At 44.9% G+C, this 21,889-nt stretch overlaps 2 protein-coding genes and 1 long non-coding RNA gene across 3 annotated transcripts in view; 2 read left to right on the forward strand and 1 right to left on the reverse strand.

Moving 5' to 3' along the window:
- The window catches only part of zgc:158659 (phosphatidylinositol 4,5-bisphosphate 3-kinase catalytic subunit alpha isoform), a 14,487-nt gene extending 3,443 nt beyond the window's left edge, over positions 1 to 11,044 (reverse strand). The window contains exons 1-19 of the mRNA XM_027276612.1: positions 10,730 to 11,044; positions 8,874 to 9,002; positions 8,689 to 8,792; positions 8,446 to 8,608; positions 7,969 to 8,178; positions 7,533 to 7,600; positions 6,978 to 7,106; positions 6,602 to 6,655; positions 6,399 to 6,508; positions 6,150 to 6,291; positions 5,372 to 5,457; positions 3,696 to 3,801; positions 3,445 to 3,597; positions 3,229 to 3,360; positions 2,953 to 3,077; positions 1,983 to 2,064; positions 1,713 to 1,877; positions 1,286 to 1,389; positions 203 to 302 (exon numbers count right to left, since the gene is read on the reverse strand). Coding sequence (XP_027132413.1) covers positions 203 to 302; positions 1,286 to 1,389; positions 1,713 to 1,877; positions 1,983 to 2,064; positions 2,953 to 3,077; positions 3,229 to 3,360; positions 3,445 to 3,597; positions 3,696 to 3,801; positions 5,372 to 5,457; positions 6,150 to 6,291; positions 6,399 to 6,508; positions 6,602 to 6,655; positions 6,978 to 7,106; positions 7,533 to 7,600; positions 7,969 to 8,178; positions 8,446 to 8,608; positions 8,689 to 8,792; positions 8,874 to 8,958 — 2,118 coding nt within the window. The 5' untranslated portion in view covers positions 8,959 to 9,002; positions 10,730 to 11,044. The remainder of the gene's footprint in view (positions 1 to 202; positions 303 to 1,285; positions 1,390 to 1,712; positions 1,878 to 1,982; positions 2,065 to 2,952; positions 3,078 to 3,228; positions 3,361 to 3,444; positions 3,598 to 3,695; positions 3,802 to 5,371; positions 5,458 to 6,149; positions 6,292 to 6,398; positions 6,509 to 6,601; positions 6,656 to 6,977; positions 7,107 to 7,532; positions 7,601 to 7,968; positions 8,179 to 8,445; positions 8,609 to 8,688; positions 8,793 to 8,873; positions 9,003 to 10,729) is intronic.
- Positions 3,766 to 5,846, forward strand: LOC113745133 (uncharacterized). The gene is made up of 3 exons (XR_003461991.1): positions 3,766 to 3,819; positions 5,313 to 5,356; positions 5,807 to 5,846. It is a non-coding gene; the product is annotated as an uncharacterized LOC113745133 (long non-coding RNA).
- A 3,548-nt stretch (positions 11,045 to 14,592) lies between the features above and the next one.
- hmgb2b (high mobility group box 2b) lies at positions 14,593 to 20,816 on the forward strand. The gene is made up of 5 exons (XM_010750658.3): positions 14,593 to 14,748; positions 16,142 to 16,300; positions 18,861 to 19,012; positions 19,201 to 19,375; positions 19,495 to 20,816. Exons 2-5 carry the CDS (start codon positions 16,151 to 16,153, stop codon positions 19,618 to 19,620), a joined length of 603 nt encoding a protein of 200 aa, XP_010748960.1. The 5' UTR covers positions 14,593 to 14,748; positions 16,142 to 16,150; the 3' UTR covers positions 19,621 to 20,816.
- Positions 20,817 to 21,889: the final 1,073 nt, after the last annotated feature.

Genomic DNA, 21,889 nt, shown 5'->3' on the forward strand with positions numbered 1-21,889 from the left:
TCTCACCTGTCTGTTCAGGTGTTTCAGATCTCACCTGTCTGTTCAGGTGTTTCAGATCTCACCTGTCTGTTCAGGTGTTTCAGATCTCACCTGTCTGTTCAGGTGTTTCAGATCTCACCTGTCTGTTCAGGTGTTTCAGATCTCACCTGTCTGTTCAGGTGTTTCAGATCTCACCTGTCTGTTCAGGTGTTTCAGATCTCACCTGTCTGTTCAGGTGTTTCAGGTACATGCCACAGGCTCTGCAGAAAGCTTCCAACAGCAGACCAAACCGACGGGACACTGTCTTGTTGTGCATCTCTGACCTGAGAACAGAGTTTCTGTTAGTTTGAACAGAACATCAGAGAACATCAGAGAACATAAAAGAACATCAGAGAACATCAGAGAACATGAGAGAACATCAAAGAACATGAGATAACATGAAAGAACATCAGAGAACATCAGAGAACATCAGAGAACATAAAAGAACATCAGAGAACATTAGAGAACATCAGAGAACATTAAAGAACATCAGAGAACATCATAGAACATCAAAGAACATCAGAGAACATCAGAGAACATCAGAGAACATTAGAGAACATGACAGAACATCAGAGAACATCATAGAACATGAAATAACATCAGAGAACATCAGATAACATGAAAGAACATTAGAGAACATTAGAGAACATCAGAGAACATGAAAGAACATCAGAGAACATCAGATAACATGAAAGAACATTAGAGAACATTAAAGAACATCAGAGAACATTAGAGAACATCAAAGAACATCAGAGAACATTAGAGAACATGAAAGAACATTAGAGAACATCAGAGAACATTAGAGAACATCAGAGAACATGAAAGAACATCAGAGAACATCATAGAACATGAAAGAACATCAGAGAACATCATAGGACATGAAAGAACATCAGAGAACATCAGAGAACATTAGAGAACATTAAAGAACATCAGAGAACATTAAAGAACATCAGAGAACATTAGAGAACATCAGAGAACATCAGAGAACATTAGAGAACATCAGAGAACATTAAAGAACATCAGAGAACATTAAAGAACATCAGAGAACATCAGAGAACATTAAAGAACATCAGAGAACATTAAAGAACATCAGAGAACATGAAAGAACACCAGAGAACGTCAGAGAACATGAAAGAACATCAGAGAACATCAGAGAACATCAGAGAACATGAAAGAACATCAGAGAACATCAGAGAACATTAGGTGACCCAGTAACTGGGAGCAGATGGACTTCACAGTTTTGGGTGAACTGTTCTTTTATCCTTACTTGAGATGCCAGAAGAAGAAGTGTCCTATCCTCTGATTGGTCAGAGCTTTCTTGATCAGGAAACGAGCCAGAGGATTGTCCAGGTACATCTCATACTTCAACACCTGCAAACAAAGACAAATGAAATAAAGAAAACAAACAGTGATCTGAATATATAACGTTCTAGAAGAAGAGTTCATGTTTATACGTCAAATGTGTACAAACATCCTGAAACATAAATCTTTTTATTTGCTTCACATTAAGTTTATTTGTTAATTTATATTAAACCTATGTAATATAAATGGATGGACATTTTCTATGTAATGGAAATGCATAGGTCCTGCATTTGTAAACTCACCTGTACGAGGAGGCGAGGGTGTAAACTCACCTGTACGAGGAGGTGAGGGTGTAAACTCACCTGTACGAGGAGGCGAGGGTGTAAACTCACCTGTACGAGCTGCAGCAGGTACTGTGACAGCTTGTCATCCGTCAGACCTTGCACCAAGCAGCGCAGAGCGAACTCTCTGACCATCGGATCAGGAAAGTTACAGTCCAACAACTCCAGAGCCGACTCAGGCTCCATCAGTGGCCACTCCTTCAACAAACAGTACATCTGATGATGATGAGGAGCAGGAAGACGAGGAGGAAGAGGAAGAGGAGGAGTCAGTCAGTCAGTCAGGTGTTTGTAGGTAAGGTGAATATTTCCTCTCTTTTTTACCTGACAAACTTCGTCTCTGGAGTTCCATTTGACGGACAGAAGCAGTTTAGGAAGAGACTCTGGGATGTTCACACAGTAATGTCTGTGGGAGGGAGACAGGTAGAGAGAGAGACAGGTAGAGAAAAAGTAAAAAGTAATAAGATTTATGTAATTACTAATAAACTCACGATGACTGCATTCATTTTCACTGTTGGGTTTGGACAAACAAATTGGCTTTATTAATATTGAATGCATAAACCGGTCTACTAGTGCACTACTGTGTAGTAGTAGTAGTAGTAGTAATTTTTTAAGTCGACACTAATATGATGAAAGTCGACTCAACGTCGACTAGTCGCGGACCCCACAATTTGGGAGGAAAACAACACAACACCTGCAAGCCTAGTCACCGTCACAGTCCTGCTCAGTCACAGGTTTCGTTTTTCGGTCCTGGTTTGCGTGCAGGAACACGAGCGCATCTACGTGCGCTGGGTGAAGGCTCGCCCGCTGTCGCGTTATGGTACAGTATTACCAGCGAGTGAAAAAATCCTCTCGCTTGTCGCTGGGACAGCCAGGTAACGTTTACCTAAGGGCTGCAGTACCGGGATCAGCTGTTCCACCAGCTCCGGTGGCAGCTGGCACCGGAAATGCCACTACTAGCTGCCGCTGCCACGAAATGAGCCAGCCCTCTCTCGATTAGCGACTAGTCGACGTCAAGCTCTAAACGTCATTGTGGCGTACAGTCTGTACAACCCCTACTGTGTAGTAGAAGCACTTTGAGTTTATTAGTTACTTTATATTAAAATGTAATATGTAATTCAAATGGATGGCAATTTTCTATGTAATTTAAATACATAAGTCCTGAAATTTGGGCTGAAACCTTTTTGAGTTCCCCGCCCCTCACCTGTGTGTCCATGTGAACTCCGCCCCTCACCTGTGTGTCCATGTGAACCCCGCCCCTCACCTGTGTGTCCATGTTAACCCCACCTCTCACCTGTGTCTCCACAGGAAGTCCTTCTCCTGCTCGGAGAGCTCGTACAGGGGATCTCTGGAGCAGAGAGAACGAAGCTGCTCAGCATCACCTGCTGAGACACTGCTGTCACAGGCCAGACGACTGCTCTGAGAGAGAGACAGGGGGGGGAGAGACAGGTGAAGGGACAGGGGAAACTGTATATATTGAGTGTTACCAGCCTGAACACATACATACATACATACATACATACATGCATACATACACACACACACATATATATATATATATATATATTACCAGTCCGTGGCAGTAGTTGTAGCCCAGCTCTCTGCTGATGGTCCAGTTAGCATGTTCTTCTATCTGCTGCTCATCAGGAAACACGACAGTCTGATTAAACCACGAGAACTCCAGCTCCACACACGGAGTCTCCTACAGACAACGACGCCGTCAATCAGTTAATCAACTGAATCATCTGATTCACGTAGAGAGACAGACAGGTAGAAAGACATGTACCTTGTTGGGATTTGAACCGGCGACACCGATGGGATTCAGGAGGTCCTCGAGGCCGTGTGGGACGGGCCAAAGACTGAGAGCCACTTTACCCGAGACCAGGATGTCTGTATAGTCAAACAGGTTAACATTCCCCCAGGCCAGGGGACAATGCTCCTGACAGGTGAGAGACAGACAGGTGGAGAGACAGACAGTGTGATTCAGTCTTTCTTTCATTGATTCTGTCATGTGTTTATGTGTCCTTCCTTTCCTACCTCCTTGGCTCCTTTCCTTCCCTTCACAGAGCAGATAGACAGGCAGAGTCTAGCTGAGCGAGGGAGGTCAGCCAGGTAGATGTCATAGGTCAGCCACTCGTTCCACCTGGACACAGGTAGACAGGTAACTGTATAATGTATGTAGTGTGTGTACAGACAGACCAAGATGGCCGCGTGCACACGTCAGTGTTTGTATTTAAATGGTTTTTGAATGGGCTTTTTAAACGATCTTAATGATTTATCACTACGTTTCTGTTTTGTTCCGTTTTTTTATAAGTCATACCACACTGCGAGTGAAGGAGGTCCAACTGAGGTGTTACCACAGGTAGCCCACCTGTCACTGCTGGCTGCTAAATCCCTGAGCACAACAAAGCCCGTTTTGCAGGTCCCGTTCCGCTCCTGTGGCCCACAGTTTGAATTTTTGGCATTGAAACTTTCAACAGGGACAGTCCTTTACAGTCATGGGCTGTTATAGGCCTCCCTCAGCCTGCAGTGAGGCTCTAAGTTCCTAAAAGTTTGTCTTAGTGAGCGATCTAAACCTTGATTGGTTGTCATCAGCCTCAGATGGCCTGAAATCTATCTGACAGCCTAACACGGCCTAACATTAAATACCCCTTAAGATCATCGCTCCTTGATCTTATAATAACAAATGCCAAATGGTATACTGATTTTGGTGTTTTCGGGAACGATCTGAGTGACCAATGTGCCATTGCAGTGGTCAGCAATGCCAAACTCCCCAAAACTAAATCACAAATTTTAGTCAAAAGAGACTTCAAGCTTTTTCATGAACAGGCCTTTTTGCATGATTTGTCCAATTTCCCCGAGTGGGAACGAGTTGGTCTGGAATCTCTTTCATTCTGAATTCTTGAAGCTAATCAATAAGCATGCTCCCTAACGTAAGTTTAGGATAAAGGCGAAACAATCAATGGTTTTCCACTGAAATTAGAAACCTCCTCAAAGAAAGAGATCTTGCCTGGGTCAGAGCACGAAAAACAAAAATTGAGGCTGATTGGATTATTTTTCATCAGCTTCGCAACAAATGTACCTCCTTAATTAAGAAATCTAAATCTGAATTTAATTTATCTGAAACCACCAAAAATCTAAATGATCCCAGGAAATTCTGGAATGTTGTGAGATCTGCTTCTGGTGCTATGTCCTCTACTGAACTGCCAAACTTTCTGTTCAAAGACTCAGTAAACCTGACTGACAAATGTGCCATGTTAAATTATTTTAATGAACATTTTATCACAGCAGGGCACTTAACCCTAACCCTTTTCATTTTGAACCTGTGTCTATTTCTGAGGTCTGTAGTGTGCTAAAAAACTTGGACTCCAAAAAATCAGCTGGTCCAGATAGCTTGGATCCATTTTTTCTAAAGCCGGCTGCTGACTTAATTGCTGAGCCGCTAACTAGTATTTTTAATCTAAGCCTCAGCACAAACAAACTTCCTAAAGTGCTTATGTTCTTAATTTGTTACTGTATCTATAACTTCTGCACTTTATTTGCCTATTTACTTGCACTTTAATATTTTAATGTTTTAATGTTTTTGTGTTTGTTTGTTATTGTTGTTGGTCTGTCTTGATTGTTATGACGTGTGCTGCTGCCTTTCTTGGCCAGGTCACCCTTGTGAAAGAGGACTTGATCTGAATAGGATGTTTACAGTGAGTATGTGTTACCTGGGGTTGGAGCAGGGGACTCTCTGTGTGTTGACGTTGTCACAAAGCGGCTCTCCACCATGATAAATACCTGTCCTCACATAGATCTACACACACACACACACACACACACACATAGACATTTACTAACCTTTTTGAACCTTTACACACCATGACAGACAGACAGATATCAGTGCCAGGAGCTGCCACTGTGCAGAGACTACAAAGAGACACAAATGACCACAGAAAGACTAAATCTGTCCATGTCTGACCGCTCTTTCTCACTCGACTAGTTGATGCTAACATCTCCACAGTGTGAATATTTATTATTTAGATAAATGGACAACAGGTTTGTTAAGCTGCCAAAGTATCCTCAATTAAATGGACGGGGCATGATCACTTCTTAATTTTTTTTTTTGGTATATTTTCTGGGCCTTTTATGCCTTTAATTGATAGGACAGCTGAAGAGAGACAGGAAGCAGGGAGCAGAGAGAGGAGGAATGACATGCAGCAAAGGGCCGTCCGATGCAGGATTCGAGGCGGGGTCGGCTGCGGCGAGGACTGTAGCCTCTGCACACGGGGCACCTGCACAACCCACTACGCTACCGACCACCCCAAGGGGCGTGATCACTTCTGCTCATCTGGATCACTCTGTCCACACACGGACTTTGAGCGTGAACTCAGACGACATGTCACAGGAACATAAGAACACCTGAACAGACATGAACACAGACGGACAGACAAACTCTGTTGATGTCTCAGACTGTGACTGATAACATGAACAGACGGAGAAACAAACCTTGTCAATGTCTCGGATGTTGACGTTGACGTAGGTGGCGCAGAGCAGTCGGACCCTCAGCAGAGTGTTGAAGGCCCAAAGAGAGCGAGGAGGAGAACCATCACCTCCTCCTGGGCAGGGAGATGGCTGAGGCGTTCGACGACTGAAACATAAACAACAATCTTCCTGTATCTGGCTACAGTACACCTGTACACCAAGCTCCTGATTGGCTGTGACATGTGTGTCAGAGATGCTGATTGGCCATTGTACCTGTATGAAGGTGTGACAAAGCCAGAGGCAGGCAGCTGGGAGTACAGAGAGTCTTTGGAGACCAGCATCAGGTGAGGAAGACGACCCACAATAATACAGGAGCGTATGTACTGCAGACAAACAGGTGAAGGAGAGACAGGTAGAGACAGTAAGACAGGTCATGCTGTAGTTGATGAAGGTGTCTGTCTTCAGAGTGAAGGTACCTTGTATTGACTGAGAGGATACTTCTCCAACAGGTACTCATCACAGCCACACACCTGGGGAGACAGACAGGTGAGTCAGGCGGACAGACAGGTGTGGCCTCAGAATGTAATCCCCTGGTACTCCTGGACACAGAGGAACAGACAGAGAGACAGGAAGACAGACAGACAGACAGACAGACAGGTGTACTTTCAGGATGTAATTCCCCTGGTACTCCTTGACATAGTCAGACAGACAGATAGACAGACAGGTGTACCTTCAGGATGTACTGGCCCTGGTACTCCTGGACACAGACAGACAGGTGTACCTTCAGAATGTACTGGCCCTGGTACTCCTGGACACAGACAGACAGATAGACAGACAGACAGACAGGTGTACCTTCAGGATGTACTGCCCCTGGTACTCCTGGACACAGAGGCGGAGCTGTTGAGGTGAGAGGTGCATCGATCGGCTTTTCTTCCTGATGGATTCTGCTATCAGTTGCTCAGGTAAACTATCATGACTCACCTGTACACAAACACAAGAGAACTTCAACCTCCATGTTCTACGAGGACTCCTTTAACGCTCTACGAGAACCCTTCGATGTTCTGCAAGGAACCCCTTTAACCTTCTATGATGAACCCTGCAATTTTCTACAAAGAACCCATTAACCTTCTACAAGGACCCTTTAAAAGTTCTGAGGAACCTTTCAATGTACCCTTTAACGTTCTATGAGGAACCCTGCAATGTTCAACGAGGATCCTTTTAACGCTCTTAGAGGGAACCTGTAACGTTCAATGAGGAACCCTGCAATGTTCTACGAGGAACCCTTTAACCTTCTATGAGGAACTCCCTATAACACTATACTAGGAACCCCTTAAACATTATACAAGGAACGCTGCAATGTTCTACAAGGAACCCACTAACGTTCTATGAGGAACCCTTCAACGTCACCTTCAGAGTGTATTTCTGTTTGGAGTTCGACGGCGACACAATCACCCAGATAGTCACGATCAACCGCCCTACAGAGAGACAGGTACACAGAGACAGACAGGTACAGAGAGGCACAGTTAGAGCATTTTCTTACTTCATCTTGACCCCCCCCCCCCCCCCCACAGAATACCAGTGTTCAAAGGACATGGAGGACATAGACAAGGACATGGAGTAGAGGAGGGTCAGAGTTACCTAACCGTAACCTCCAGTCTGACCTTTGTCCAGCTTGGACATGGACTCATACCTTTGTCCAGCTTGCTGTAGATATGTTGGACAAGGACATGGACATGGACTCATACCTTTGTCCAGCTTGTTGTAGATATGTTGGACAAGGACATAGACATGGACTCATATCTTTGTCCAGCTTGCTGTAGATATGTGGGACAAGGACTCATACCTTTGTCCAGCTTGCTGTAGATGTGTTGGGGCAGTTGGGGGCTCGACTCCACGTTGGGGGGGTAAACATAGAGCGCCTGACTGTGGGCTCCTCCCCCCTCCCTCTCCTCCATGGCCTCTCTGCACACGCTCAGTATGGAGCGCCGGAAGTCCTGAACCTCCGGGTCCTTCAACATCTCGAACTCACAGACCGGCATTCCAATGGCAAACCCTAAAATGGGGACATGGTTAGTCCTACTGAGGGACGGGGACATATCAACTCTGGGAGATGGATGGACGGACATGGTCTGTTTTAACCTACTTTGGTCCTGTTTGACCCTGCTTTGGGACCAGTTTGACCTAATTTACCCCTGTCTGACCCTGTTTGATTGAACAGTGTGGCTGATGGTGGTTGATGAGATGTTTGCTGACTGACCAATGGCTGTCCAAACATGTGATGACAAGTGATGACTATGATGACTATGTTAAGGTGCGTTACCTATCTCCCGGTTCAGGATCTTCTCCTCCCGGTTGCCGAGGGGCTCAATGAGCTTCAGAATGGGGTGAAACAGTCGGAGGTCGCACAGCCGCCTCGTCTCATCGTAAAACTCCTCCCTCTCTGCCTCTTGGGTCACGCCCACAAAGATGTAACATGACTCCTCCTAGCCAATCAGAGAGCAGATATTATTGTTACTATGATGTGATACAAAGAGGTGGGGTCAAAGGTCAAACAGCGAGGTACCTGCAGCAGATGGTACAGCGGGTACTTCCTGGCCTCAGTGAAGAGCTGCTGCTTGATGCTGATGAGAGGAGTTTCTCTGAGACACTCGAGACTCACCATCATCCCTGAAACACAAAGGAACCATCAGAGGACAACACAAGACAAGACAAGACAAGACAAGACAAGACAGGACAAGACAACGTTACCATTCGGTAGGCAGCAGTCCACCAGGATGCGGGGTGGCATCAGATGGAGCCCCCACAGCTCCCCTGATGATGGCCTGGGAGCCATGGCAACCACTAATCACAAACTGTCTCACCTCAGCACTGGGCTACCTGGACAGATAGACAGAGTGAGAGACAGGTGAAACCAGTGAGGTCCTCATCAGCCATCATCATGGTTCTTTGTGGGTCTTCAGGGTTCCTTGTGGTTCCTATAGTCTCCAAAAGTAGACCGGAAGTCAGAGGTTTCAGCTATCAGGCTCCTCTTCTGTGGTACAAACTACCACTATGGGTTCACTTTTAAGAGTACACTTAAGACTTTCCTTTCTGATAGAGCTTATAGTTAGTGCTGGCTCAGGTCATCCCTTAGTTATGCTGCTATAGAACTAGACTTCCCATGATACACTGGGCTCTTCTCACGTTACTAACTTAACTTATTCCCCAGAGTTTTTGTGCTCTCTCTGAGGTGTGTTGCTGTGGTTGTGTCTATACCTGCTGAATGTAACTGCTGTATAAGCTGTGAAACAATCAGGAAATAACTTTTTATTTTTCTCTAATTAATAACAACTTTATCGAGGCCGGCACAACGGCGAACGTGACGTGGGGCTCTGGTTTCCCAAAAGTTGAATCTGGCTCAACTTTTCTCCCGGACACCAGTGCAGTTTTTTTGCAGCAACCCCTGTGTTGCGGGCACCTCCGGTTTTGCCGCAATCCCTGATCCTGTCTGAACCCCCACTTAGGGTTTGATTCCCACCTCCTGTTTACTGACGTCATGTGACAAGCTCCAGCTGTGAATCATTCATTCAGGATCCGCGAATGTTTCTTTAATGTTTGTTTTATACTTCATTTATGTTTCTGTCCATCGTTATCTTAAAAGTCTGATCTTCCTTTTCTTTTTCTTTGGATAATTTAATATTAATGCTTTTAAATGTTCTTTAAATGTAAAGTCCAGTTTTCTATGAACATCTATTTCTGTTGTCTTCTTGTCTTTGTGATTTTTCAATGAAGCATCAAACAAAGAGCAGAAAGTAGGACACACACACACAAAAAACACTGTGTGTTTGTGTGTGTGCGTGTGTGTTTTCTGCCTCTCTGACAGGAAGCTGACTTCCTTCACTCCTCTTCCTGTTGACCTGCTGCTTTAAGGAACAGTTCATCTCAGAGTCCAAAGTCAGAGCTAACATTACTGTACATAGATTAACTGTCTGTCTTGTCATTTGCAGTATAATTGCTAACAAACACTATGAGTTTTATTTATGTTGTATGTTGTATGACGCTAACTTATGTATGACAATAAACGTTTAGGTTTTAGCAAACGATAAATGATGTAACAAAGCAAAGGTTGAGCTAACAAGAGTGATGGAGACAGGAGCTACTAAGCCGACTGTAACTGAAGCTGTCCGCCGTGGGTCTGACGTTGGTCGCTTCGTGGAAAACAGCTAGTTAATAATAAAATAATAATAAAATACAGGAACATTCTCTGAACATTGCACAGAGAACCTTTTAATAACAGGTGTGTCACTACAGGACTGGATCATCAGAACAGGTCACATGATGATGCCATTCAGGTTGATTGGCAGGTCTGTGGTGATGTTTATTGATGATGTCACATGTTTCTAAACACAGCAGGTAAACAGGAAGTAATTCCTCTCCTGTCTCCTAACATCCACGCAGTGACGTCATCATTACGTCACGCTGACGGCTCACCCTTTGGGAGGAGGGGAGCCACAGACCGTCTTCACGTGGTTACCATGACAACCAGTGTCGGAGCACCATCATCATCATCAGCGCGAGCTGACATCAAATACGCGCGCGCACTCTTTGTTCTGTCTGTCACTCACCTGAGCTCGTGCCTGTTGGTCCAGCGGCGCGTGCCTCCGGTCATAGCGTCCGTCCACCTGTCTGTCCGTCCACCTGTCTGTCCGTCTATCTGTCTGTCTTTGTCTCTGTTTATATGTCCATCCGTCACCCACCGTTGATTCTCAACACAAAGAGTCCCGTTACAGACTGCGACCGTCCACATCAGAGACCGGTCTATCTCTCTGTCTGCCTGTCTCACTGACCGCCTGTCTGCCTGTCTGTCTCTCTGTCTGTCCTGTCCTGCGGTCGGAGCCGCAGAACAATGTGCTGAGACGGGGGGGGGGCTCTCATCCTCTTCCATCCTCTTCCTCTATTAAAGGGCCAGTCACCTGCTGTAGAGACATACAAAAGACTGTCTGTTTATATGTGTTTATATAAAAATAACTTTACGTGTTTATACAAAGATAACTTAATGTGTTTTATATAAAGATAACTATATGTGTTTATATAAAGATAAGTTTACGTGTTTATATAAAAATAACTTTACGTGTTTATACAAAGATAACTTAATGTGTTTTATATAAAGATAACTATATGTGTTTATATAAAGATAAGTTTACGTGTTTATATAAAAATAACTTTACGTGTTTATACAAAGATAACTTAATGTGTTTTATATAAAGATAACTATATGTGTTTATATAAAGATAAGTTTACGTGTTTATATAAAGATAAGTTAATGTGTTTATATAAAAAAAACTTTACGTGTTTATATAAAGATAACTTAATGTGTTTTATATAAAGATAACTTAATGTGTTTTATATAAAGATAACTATATGTGTTTATATAAAGATAAGTTTACGTGTTTATATAAAGATAACTTTACGTGTTTATATAAAGATAACTTAATGTGTTTTATATAAAGATAACTATATGTGTTTATATAAAGATAACTTTACGTGTTTATATAAAGATAAGTTAATGTGTTTATATAAAAAAAACTTTACGTGTTTATATAAAGATAACTTAATGTGTTTTATATAAAGATAGCTTAATGTGTTTTATTTAAAGATAACTATGTGTGTTTATATAAAGATAAGTTTACGTGTTTATATAAAGATAACTTTACGTGTTTATATAAAGATAAGTTAATGTGTTTATATAAAAATAACTTTACGTGTTTATATAAAGATAACTTTATGTGTTTATATAAAGATAACTTTACGTGTTTATATAAAGATAACTTTATGTGTTTTATATAAAGATAAATTTATGTATTTATATAAAGATAACGTCACATGTTTATATGCAGTTAACTTTACGTGTTTTATATGAGGATAACTTTACATGTTTCATATGATGTTAACTTTAGGTGTTTTCGATAGATAGATAGATAGATAGATAGATAGATATATAGATAGATAGATAGATAGATAGATAGATAGATAGATAGATAGATAGATAGATAGATAGATAGATAGATGACTTTATTCATCTCTGAAGCGAAATTAGGTCATCATAGCGGCAGTCTGGTATTTCAATACAATAAAATACAATAAAATAAAATACTGAGGTTGAAAAAATAAAAACAAAAATAAAAAACAGAATAGGACACGGACACAAAAGAAAAAAGAAGATAAATAGGTAGATAAGGTGCAGTGACAAGATGATGGCATGATATATAATATCAATATGGTTAATATTATTATTATTATCACATATTATAAGAAGTATATGTTCCAGTATTGGAGCGGCGTGTTGTACAGGGTACACAGTGCAAAGGTGACAGGTAGCAAAAAGTGACAGGTAGATTAAAGTCTTATTGCAGTTGGGTGGAACGATTTCCTGTATCATTCCTCAGAGCAGCAGGGTGAATGAGTCTGTTGCTGAAGCTGCTCTTTAGTTTGTCCAGTGCTGTTTGGAGGGGTGAGAGAGATTATCCATGATTGCCAGCAGTTTTGCCAGCATCCTGTCCTCCACCACCTCCTCCAGGGTGACAAGTTTAGAGCCAACAACAGACTCTGCTTTCTGATGAGTTTGTTCAGTCTGTTGGCGTCCTTTGCCTTGATGCCTGCACCCCAGGACACAGCAAAGAAGATGGTGCTCACCACAACAGACTGATAGAACATCTGCAGCATCTTGTTGCAGACATTAAGCACCAATGCTGATAGGAGAGGGCAGGGGCTTGTTTCTCCTGAAATCCACCACCATCTCCTTCGTCTTCACCATGTTCAGCTGTAGGTGGTTCGCCCCACACCACTTCACAAAGCAGTTGACGGTCTGTCCAGGGAGAAGTAAGCCTTCTGCAGCAGGTAGATGATTGCATCATCAACCCCACCATGGGGCTGATATGCGAACTGTAGGGGGTCTTCAGTGCAGCAGGACATCCTTTTTGGGGCACTGGGACCAGGCAGGATGGTTTCCAGATCACTGGCACTTTCTGAAGGTGTAGGCTCAGGTTGAAGAGGTGCTGGAGAACTCCACAGAGCTGGCTGGAACATGCCTTCAACACGCGAGGGCTGATGCACTCCAGTCCAGCATGTACATATACAGATAACTATGTGTTTCATACAATGTTAACTTTACATGTTTTATATAAAGATAAGTTTACGTTTTATATGATGTTAACTTAAGTGTTCATGTGTTAACTTCACGTCTTTTATATGAAGATAACTTTACATATTTTATATGAAGATAACTTTATGTTTTATATAAAGATAACTTTACGCGTTTATATGAAAATAACTCGTCGAGTCGTCGTTTCAAATTGGCAGGTGGACTGCCAGCTGTCCAGGGTTGTCCCAAGTTGAAAATATGGAGAATTATGAAGCTTAAAGCCACACAAATTAAACACTCACACACACACCACACACACAATTAATCCTGTTTTTGTTTTCCAGATTCCCTTTGTTTGACACCAGTCTGTGTGTGTCTGTGTGTGGAGGGCGGGGCTTGTTGGAGTTAGTGTGATCTGTTTGTTTTTTATTTTCCCTCTATCAGGATGAGTAAAGACAACGCTAACTCCTCTTTTAATACAGCTGCAGGTAGAGGTGGAGCTGGTGGTGTAAGTAGAGGTGGAGGTGTAGATGCAGGTGCAGGTGGTGGGGTCCGAGCCTTGTTCATAAGGATAGTAGCAGATGGGAAGAAACTGTTCTTGTGGTGCAAGGTTCTGGTTCTGATGGACCACAGCCTCCTGCTAAAGTCAAACACACTAACCATGCAGAATAACCTGGACATAGTCTCCGTGACGTCCCCTCAGACTGTATAAACCTGGACGTAGCCTCTGTGACGTCCCCGCAGACTGTATAAACCTGGACGTAGTCTCTGTAACGTCCCCGCAGACTGTATAAACCTGGACGTAGTCTCCGTGATGTCCCGCAGACTGTATAAACCTGGACATAGTCTCCGTGACACAGATTGTATAAACCTGGAGTTATGTAGTTACTTTGTGTCACGTCTGTGTGATAACATTTGATATATGTTTCATTATATTGTTTTGATCAGGATGCAGCAGAGAGGTGTGTGAGGGTTGAGCTGTGATGGACTGATGAAGACACACAGTGTCTCTCTGTGTCCATCCTCTGTCTCATCAACACTAACATCCATTATGCAACCTCCATCTTCATCCCTCTCTGCTACCTACGCCCCTCCTCCTCCTCTTCGCAGATTGGTCGGTTGATTTGACATACATCAATTCTGACCAATCAGATACAGGAATGCAAATTAGCCCCGCCCTGTTGAACGTGTAGAATTCCCGCCCTGCTGGCGTTGCTGTGTGGGCGGGGCCGGGTTTGACTTGCGGTCGGGTGAGCCAATCACGGACGGATATTCAGACGCGCTCCGCCCAGGTTGGCCGGCCGTGTTCCCGCCCTCTGAATAGGCATGACCAACGGGGGCGTTGCTAGGGGGCGGTGCCGGGCTCGAGCTCGACCCAGTTTGAAAGTGAAGCAACGTCTCCAGTCGCTGCTCCAGCCACCAAACAACAACAAGAACCCGAGAGTCCTAAACCCGAACACCGACCCACAGTCTGCTTCAGCCCGTAGCCGGCCCTCCTGACCAGTGAGTATCAATGTAAATGCTCCTGCTGCCGGACGCGGCGAGCTCTCTGTGATTCACGCACAATGAGCTGGCTCTGATTTGCCGGGTTGCGGTGTTCTGCGTGCGGGATCCTCTAATAAAAAGGTCCGGGCTGGAAAATGAATAAAATGGCCGCTGAAACGTTGTCCGTGTGGCGACATCTGTCCGTGTCCGTGCGGCCCCGCGTGTCCCCGCGCTCGGGCTGTTGGAGCCGTGTTGTTGTAAACACGTAACGCCCATTATGAAGCGTGAAGCCGGGAAATAGCCCGGTCCCGTCCGCTGACCTCTCCGGTGAAAATGCGTAGCCGCCGCACCGACACCGTGATTTCACCTCAGACCCCGTTTGTTGTAAAAACGGCGCCGTGCTCAGATATAAAACACACCGAGTAACACGCCTCGTGTGGAGGGTTGAACGCCGTCCTGCGTGCCCGCTGGCCGGTTAGCCCGTCGCTAGTGGAGGGGGATGGGGCCGCTGGCGCTGCAGAGGGCGGGAAGCAAATGGTGGTCCATTGTTCTGTCGAGCTAGCCCGTTAGCACGGCTAGGCTAACTGCAGCAGTCCGTAGATCTCCACGGAGGACGCGGCTCGCTTCAGTCTACGTTCCCCCGCACGGCGCACAGACCTCCGGCCACAGGCGGAGCCACGACCCGGGCTCCGGCGGGAGGTCCCGGCACAGCAACGGACCGAACCAGGGTCCAGTCTGGGTCGGTGGGCCTCCTAGCTCTGTGGCAGAGAAAATGGATCCCCACTTTGTTCTCTTTGTTATTCACAGTGAGACCGTTAGACTGCCGATGGACCGTTACCGGACCGTTACCGGACCGTTACGGGACCCACGGCTCTGCAACGTTCATATAACACCAAACATATGTAACAGATTTCAACATTTAGATTAAAACATATTTAAACATTTAGATTAAAACAGATTTAAACATTTAGATTAAAACAAATTTCAACATTTAGATTAAAACAAATTTCAACATTTAGATTAAAACAAATTTCAACATTTAGATTAAAACATATTTAAGCATTTAGATTAAAACAGATTTAAACATTTAGATTAAAACATATTTAAGCATTTAGATTAAAACACATTTAAACATTAAGATTTGAAACAAATAAAGATTTAATATTTAAACCTCTAATAAATCATTGTACATGTTTTATTTCTGAATGTTTATTATCTTATTGATTGTCTATGAACAGAAAGTGTTTGTACACTGAGTAGTTTGTCTCTTTGTGAACATATGACAGACTGGCCAAATCTTTGACAGTGTGGTTGATCAGATTTATTAAAGTGTCATTACAGTTTATAATTAAAATAAAACAAACCAAGAATGAATGCCTCTTTCTAAACAATGTCTCTGTCCGTCTGTCAGGCCACCAGTATGATGCGCAAAGACGTCAACAAGCCGAAGGGGAAGACGTCGGCGTACGCCTTCTTCGTCCAGACGTGTAGAGAGGAACACCGCAAGAAGAACCCTGAACAGTCGGTCAACTTCGCCGAGTTCTCCAAGAAGTGCTCTGAGAGATGGAAGGTGAGACAGGTGGACAGAGAGCGATAGACAGACAGGTGGACGGACAGACAGACAGACAGGTGGTGACAATCAACAATCACCTAACGCATTAATGTGTCAGTATTTTTAGTCTGATCAGGTAAGTTACACTTCCCTTAACAACCACTGAGAACCATTTAAACCAGAGAAGCATCAATAACCAATGAGAACAACAGAAAATTAATAAGAACAACCAACAACCAATGAGAACCACCGAGAACCACCAACAACCACCGAGAACCAATGAAAATTAATAAGAACCACCAACAACCACCGAGAACCAATGAAAAGCATCATTAACCAGTAAGAACCACCAACAACCAAGCATTTCCAAAGGCACAGCAGATCAGAGTTCTGCAGTCCATGTCAGTGTTTCATACGGTCAGTACTCAGGATGAAACTCTCTCTTTATTCTTGAGGCACCAAATCATAACTTCAGTTATCTCATGACACTTTCCATACAGACCAACAATTATCTCAATTAAAACACAGCTGGCCAACATGAGCTCAGGTGACCTCTCTTATGTTTCATAGATGGGTTTAGTGAGGAGCTATACCTCCTGTAGACCAGGTACCTGTGTAGACCAGGTTTAGTGAGGAGCCGTACCTCCTGTAGACCGGGTTTAGCGAGGAGCCGTACCTCCTGTAGACCGGGTTTAGTGAGGAGCCGTACCTCCTGTAGACCGGGTTTAGTGAGGAGCCATACCTCCTGTAGACCGGGTTTAGCGAGGAGCCGTACTTCCTGTAGACCGGGTTTAGCGAGGAGCCGTACTTCCTGTAGACCGGGTTTAGTGAGGAGCCGTACCTCCTGCAGACCAGGTTTAGCGAGGAGCCGTACCTCCTGTAGACCAGGTTTAGCGAGGAGCCGTACCTCCTGTAGACCAGGTACCTGTGTAGACCAGGTTTAGCGAGGAGCCGTACCTCCTGTAGACCAGGTTTAGTGAGGAGCTGTACCTCCTGTAGACCGGGGTCACCGTGCGTTCAGACAGGATCAGGGAAACCGGCATCCTGTGGTGGGCGGTGGGTGGAGCTGAGGTGTGTTGCTATGGGCGTGTCTATAGCTGCTGGATGTAACCGCTGTGAAACAGGAAATAACTTTATTTCTCTGATTAATGACAGCTTTATCGAGGCTGGCGCTCGCTCTCTGTTATTGTTACTCTATGTCTCTCTACCAAAACGCTCTCTCTCTTACAAGTCAGACTCAGATTTAGAAGCTGGTACATGAAATAAACAAAGTCAGAACACACACAGGTAAATGATCAGAGTTTAGTCCGTGAATACATCTGGACAGGGCTCTGGTTTTCCAAAAGTTGGATCTGGATCAACGCCTCTCCTGGACGCGGTGCGTTTTTTGGTGGCAACCCCTGCGTTGCAGAATGCTGGTGCGGAAACTAGGGATGCTCCGATCCACATTTTTTCACTTCCCATCCGCTCCAGATACCTGAATTTGTATATCTGCCGATACGATACTATTTTGATACGAGCTCTGTTTGCTTTAATATTATCATTATTGTTGATTTTATATGAGGCTGTAATAAACTCAAGTATATGTACGTACGCATGTATGTCCCAGAAGGCAACTTGAGGTAAGTACGATGTCAGAAAACAGGAAAAATCCTGAAAACAAATATGCACCTGTAAGGGTTTCAAATGGATTGTCCATGTTTATTAAATTCCAAGACAGGGTTAAACTACTAGTGCAATATAAACTAAAAATACCCGTCATATAAACTACACAGCATAGATATAAATCACCACTATGCAGCAACACAGTTTCTAAGTGTCAAATATGAAATAAAGGGTAAACCTGTCCACACTACCCCTCCAAATAAAATACAAAGGCTGCTTCCTCTGATCAGCACAAATTAAGTACACTGGCTGTTTGATTACGTTAAAGCACATCTGTGAATTACATTGGTATCGGAAGCCGATCGGATCGCCCCCATCCCTAGCGGAAACACCGACCCTCCACTTAAATGTATTAAAAAAAACTCCAGTTTCCCTGATCCTGTCTGAATGCCCACTCAGTGAGGAGCCGTACCTCGTGTAGACCGGGTTAGTGAGGAGCCGTACCTCGTGTAGACCGGGTTTAGTGAGGAGCCGTACCTCCTGTGGTCTGGGCTTGGTGAGGAGCTGGTTTGATGGTTCCACTGAGATTAGGGGATGAAAAACGATCTGGTTGTGTAGAACAGGTGAACTATGAATTACAGACGGTTGGGTTTGTTGGCAGAGGAGACCGAGCTCATCGAACAGCATGGTCAGGACCTCGGTCTTTCAGGTGTTGATGACTGCAGTACGGATCGGTCGATGAGTCGGTCAGCCTCTGTTTGAACCTCCATCTGTCACAAGATGCTGGCCGAGTTGGCACCATGGAGATACTGCGATACGACCTGCTAATTACACATGCAAATAATATCTAAAGTGCCAGAGTTGTTAATAAATTCTTAAATAATGAGTTTGTTAATAAACTCTCTAACAATAAACTCTCTTGTTGGAAATCAGTTCATGAATCCTGACCACTGACCATGTCATGTGATTTCAGGCTCTGTCTGCCAGTGATAAGAAGTGTTTCGAGGACATGGCGAAGGCCGACAAGGTGCGTTACAACAGGGAGATGAGCGACTACGTCCCGCCCAAAGGCTTCGGAAAGAGAGGCCGCAAGAGGAAAGACCCCAACGCACCCAAGAGACCCCCGTAAGTCCAAACCAAACCAAACACAGTTTAACAGTTTAACGTCCCTCACCTGAACATAAGGAATCACAGAGCTAACCATGCAGCTAACCACACTGAGACAAGTCAGACTGTTAGTTTGTATCAATTCTAACTGAGCCGGTCCAGAAGCACTAACCCGTCTGTCTCTCTCCCTGCCTGTCTGTGGGTAGGTCAGCGTTCTTTGTGTTCTGCAGTGAGTACCGTCCCAGTGTGAAGCAGCAGTATCCTGGTCTGTCTATAGGAGACTGTGCCAAGAAGCTGGGAGAGATGTGGAGCAAACTGTCCCAGTCTGAGAAACTACCCTACGAGGAGAAGGCCCAGAAACTACGGGAGAAATATGACCGGGTAAGACACACAGACAGGCAGAGAGAGAGACAGATGTGGAGCAAACTGTCCCGGTCTGAGAAACCACCCTATGAAGATGCAGGCACTGTCTAACAAATTGCTTCCTGTCTGTCTGACAGGACATGGTGGCGTATCGCGGCGGCGGCACGTATGCCAGGAACCCCGGGTCTTCAGCTCAGGGAGGAGAGGAAGAGGAGGATGATGAAGGAGAAGATGAAGACGAGGAGGACGACGATGATGAGTAGAGAGAAAGAGCTGCAGCTGGATGAGTGTGTTAGAGAGAGAGAGACAGGTAGGTGTGTGTGTTTCAGAGGTGAGACGGTACGTCACAGCTGATTGGTTAGGAGAAGGAAGGAAGGGGCGGAGCCTCACAGCAGCTGACGGTCTGTCCTCGGATACTTCCTGCTGCAGCTGATTTCAGGCAGAGAAGAAGAGGGACAGGTGATGGTGAAGGTGAGCTCAGCTGAACAACAGGTAGTTCAGCTACTAGCCAATCAGGAGCATCTATTCTGTGAGTCTGTGGTGTCAGGTGTCAGACAGGAAACAGGAAGTGCACCTGCAGTCCAGGGCAGATCAGGTCAACATCAGAAACACAAGAACCAACCCAGGCGGACCGCCAGCCCCGGTCCCACCGGGCACCGCAGCTGTTCATGTTGTAGTCAGTGTTTGAAACCTCACCGGGTCGCCGTGGTCCGGTTCAGAACCATCTCCACGCCCGGCTCCACAGGAAGTCAGACATAGAAACAACAGAGAATGCTGTAGACTTTCAAAATAAAACATCCTGTACCAACTTTAGATTGTAAAACAGTTTAACTATATTTAGAAGAACATGAAGCAGGAAATGACCAAATCTGAGGCAGGTAACAGTGTGGAGGGACAACGAACGCTCCATGTGGGTTTGAAGTCGCGTAGAGACTGATGGACTGACGGAGGCGTCATGGAGACGAGCCTGGTGGAGTTTCGGGGTCAGACTGTCAGAAAGCAGCTGGTTGAGGTCAGAGGTCACGTGACTTCATTCACAAACAGGATCAGCTGTTAGCAGGTCACATGACTCGACAGGTTGGTCATGTGACCTGCTAACAGCTGATCCTGTTTGTGAGTTTATCTGTTTAGAAACACGTCGCTCTGAAACACACCCACAGGACCAGAGCGAGAGAGAGAGAGTGTTTGTGCGTGCGTGCGTTTGTTTGTTTGTTTGTTTATGCGCGTGTGTGTGTGTGTTGGTCATCAGATGATAGTAAAGTAACCCCCCACCACCACTGTTACCATGGTTACCCCCCCCACCCAACCTCCACCCGTGTGTTGCCATGGAAACCTGCTCCTGCTCTTCATGTTGTTGTTTTTTATTTTCTAATGAAGTTTATTAAAGTTTGTTCAGTTCTTCACTGTCAGAGTAGAAACGTCAACTTTTATAATAAAACAACCACCTGAGGGAAAAACACCCTGCTGTCTGTCTGACTCTGTGCCTGTCTGTCTGACCCTGTGCCTGTCTGTCTGACTCTGTGCCTGTCTGTCTGACCCTGTGCCTGTCTGACCCTGTGCCTGTCTGTCTGACTCTGTGCCTGTCTGTCTGACTCTGTGCCTGTCTGACTGACCCTGTGCCTGTCTGTCTGACTGACCCTGTGTCTGTCTGTCTGACTCTGTGCCTGTCTGTCTGACCCTGTGTCTGTCTGACCCTGTGCCTGTCTGTCTGACTCTGTGCCTGTCTGACTGACCCTGTGCCTGTCTGTCTGACCCTGTGTCTGTCTGTCTGTCTGACTCTGTGCCTGTCTGACTGACTCTGTGCCTGTCTGTCTGACCCTGTGCCTGTCTGTCTGACCCTGTGCCTGTCTGTCTGACCCTGTGTCTGTCTGTCTGACCCTGTGTCTGTCTGTCTGACCCTGTACCTGTCTGTCTGACTCTGTACCTGGTCAGGTAGGCTGCACAGTGGCGTCACTTCAGTGACAGGAAGTTCATTCATGCTATGTACACGTCCGATCAGGAGATCACTCTGAGGCCGACGCACGGTCACCACAGGTTCAGGTCACCTATGAGGACAGGTGATGTGAAGGTGAAAAGATGAATGCTCAATGTCCCCAGAAAACATCAGGAAGTCTTCAGACGATCCTCAGAGAGGAAGGAAGTAATCATTAGTACGACTGTTGATCAGTATTGGACTGTGGATCTGTTGATGAGTATTCCTGAAAACAGCTTCGAGACTGACGATGAAACATCGATCAGTGAAAGATGATAAATTGTTGCTGAAGCTCAAAGTTTGAACAGATCAGTGAATAAATGTAAAATACTGGAGCCACAGACGGACGCTGCATACTAACCCTCAGGTAGAATCGGATCGCAGATCCACAAACTCATCATTCTCAACCTGAGAGCTCCCTCTAGTGGTTTAAATTTACTTATTTTAAATTTCATTAATTTAAAAGCAAACTGTGAACCTAAAATAACTATAATATTTCTGAATAGTCACTCCTGTCCACTGGCTCCTGGTTCCACAGCGTATACAGTTCAAAATTGTCC

This window comes from Larimichthys crocea, unplaced genomic scaffold (assembly GCF_000972845.2).
Source record: "Larimichthys crocea isolate SSNF unplaced genomic scaffold, L_crocea_2.0 scaffold468, whole genome shotgun sequence".
Taxonomy (NCBI): Eukaryota; Metazoa; Chordata; class Actinopteri; family Sciaenidae; genus Larimichthys; species Larimichthys crocea.

Excerpts from the sequence above, each read along its gene's own strand:
- hmgb2b (XM_010750658.3), top strand. The coding sequence starts at position 16,151 with ATGATGCGCAAAGACGTCAACAAGCCGAAGGGGAAGACGTCGGCGTAC. Across the intron at positions 16,301-18,860 it reads AGTGCTCTGAGAGATGGAAG|GCTCTGTCTGCCAGTGATAA; the intron begins GTGAGACAGGTG and ends ATGTGATTTCAG. Across the intron at positions 19,013-19,200 it reads AACGCACCCAAGAGACCCCC|GTCAGCGTTCTTTGTGTTCT; the intron begins GTAAGTCCAAAC and ends GTCTGTGGGTAG.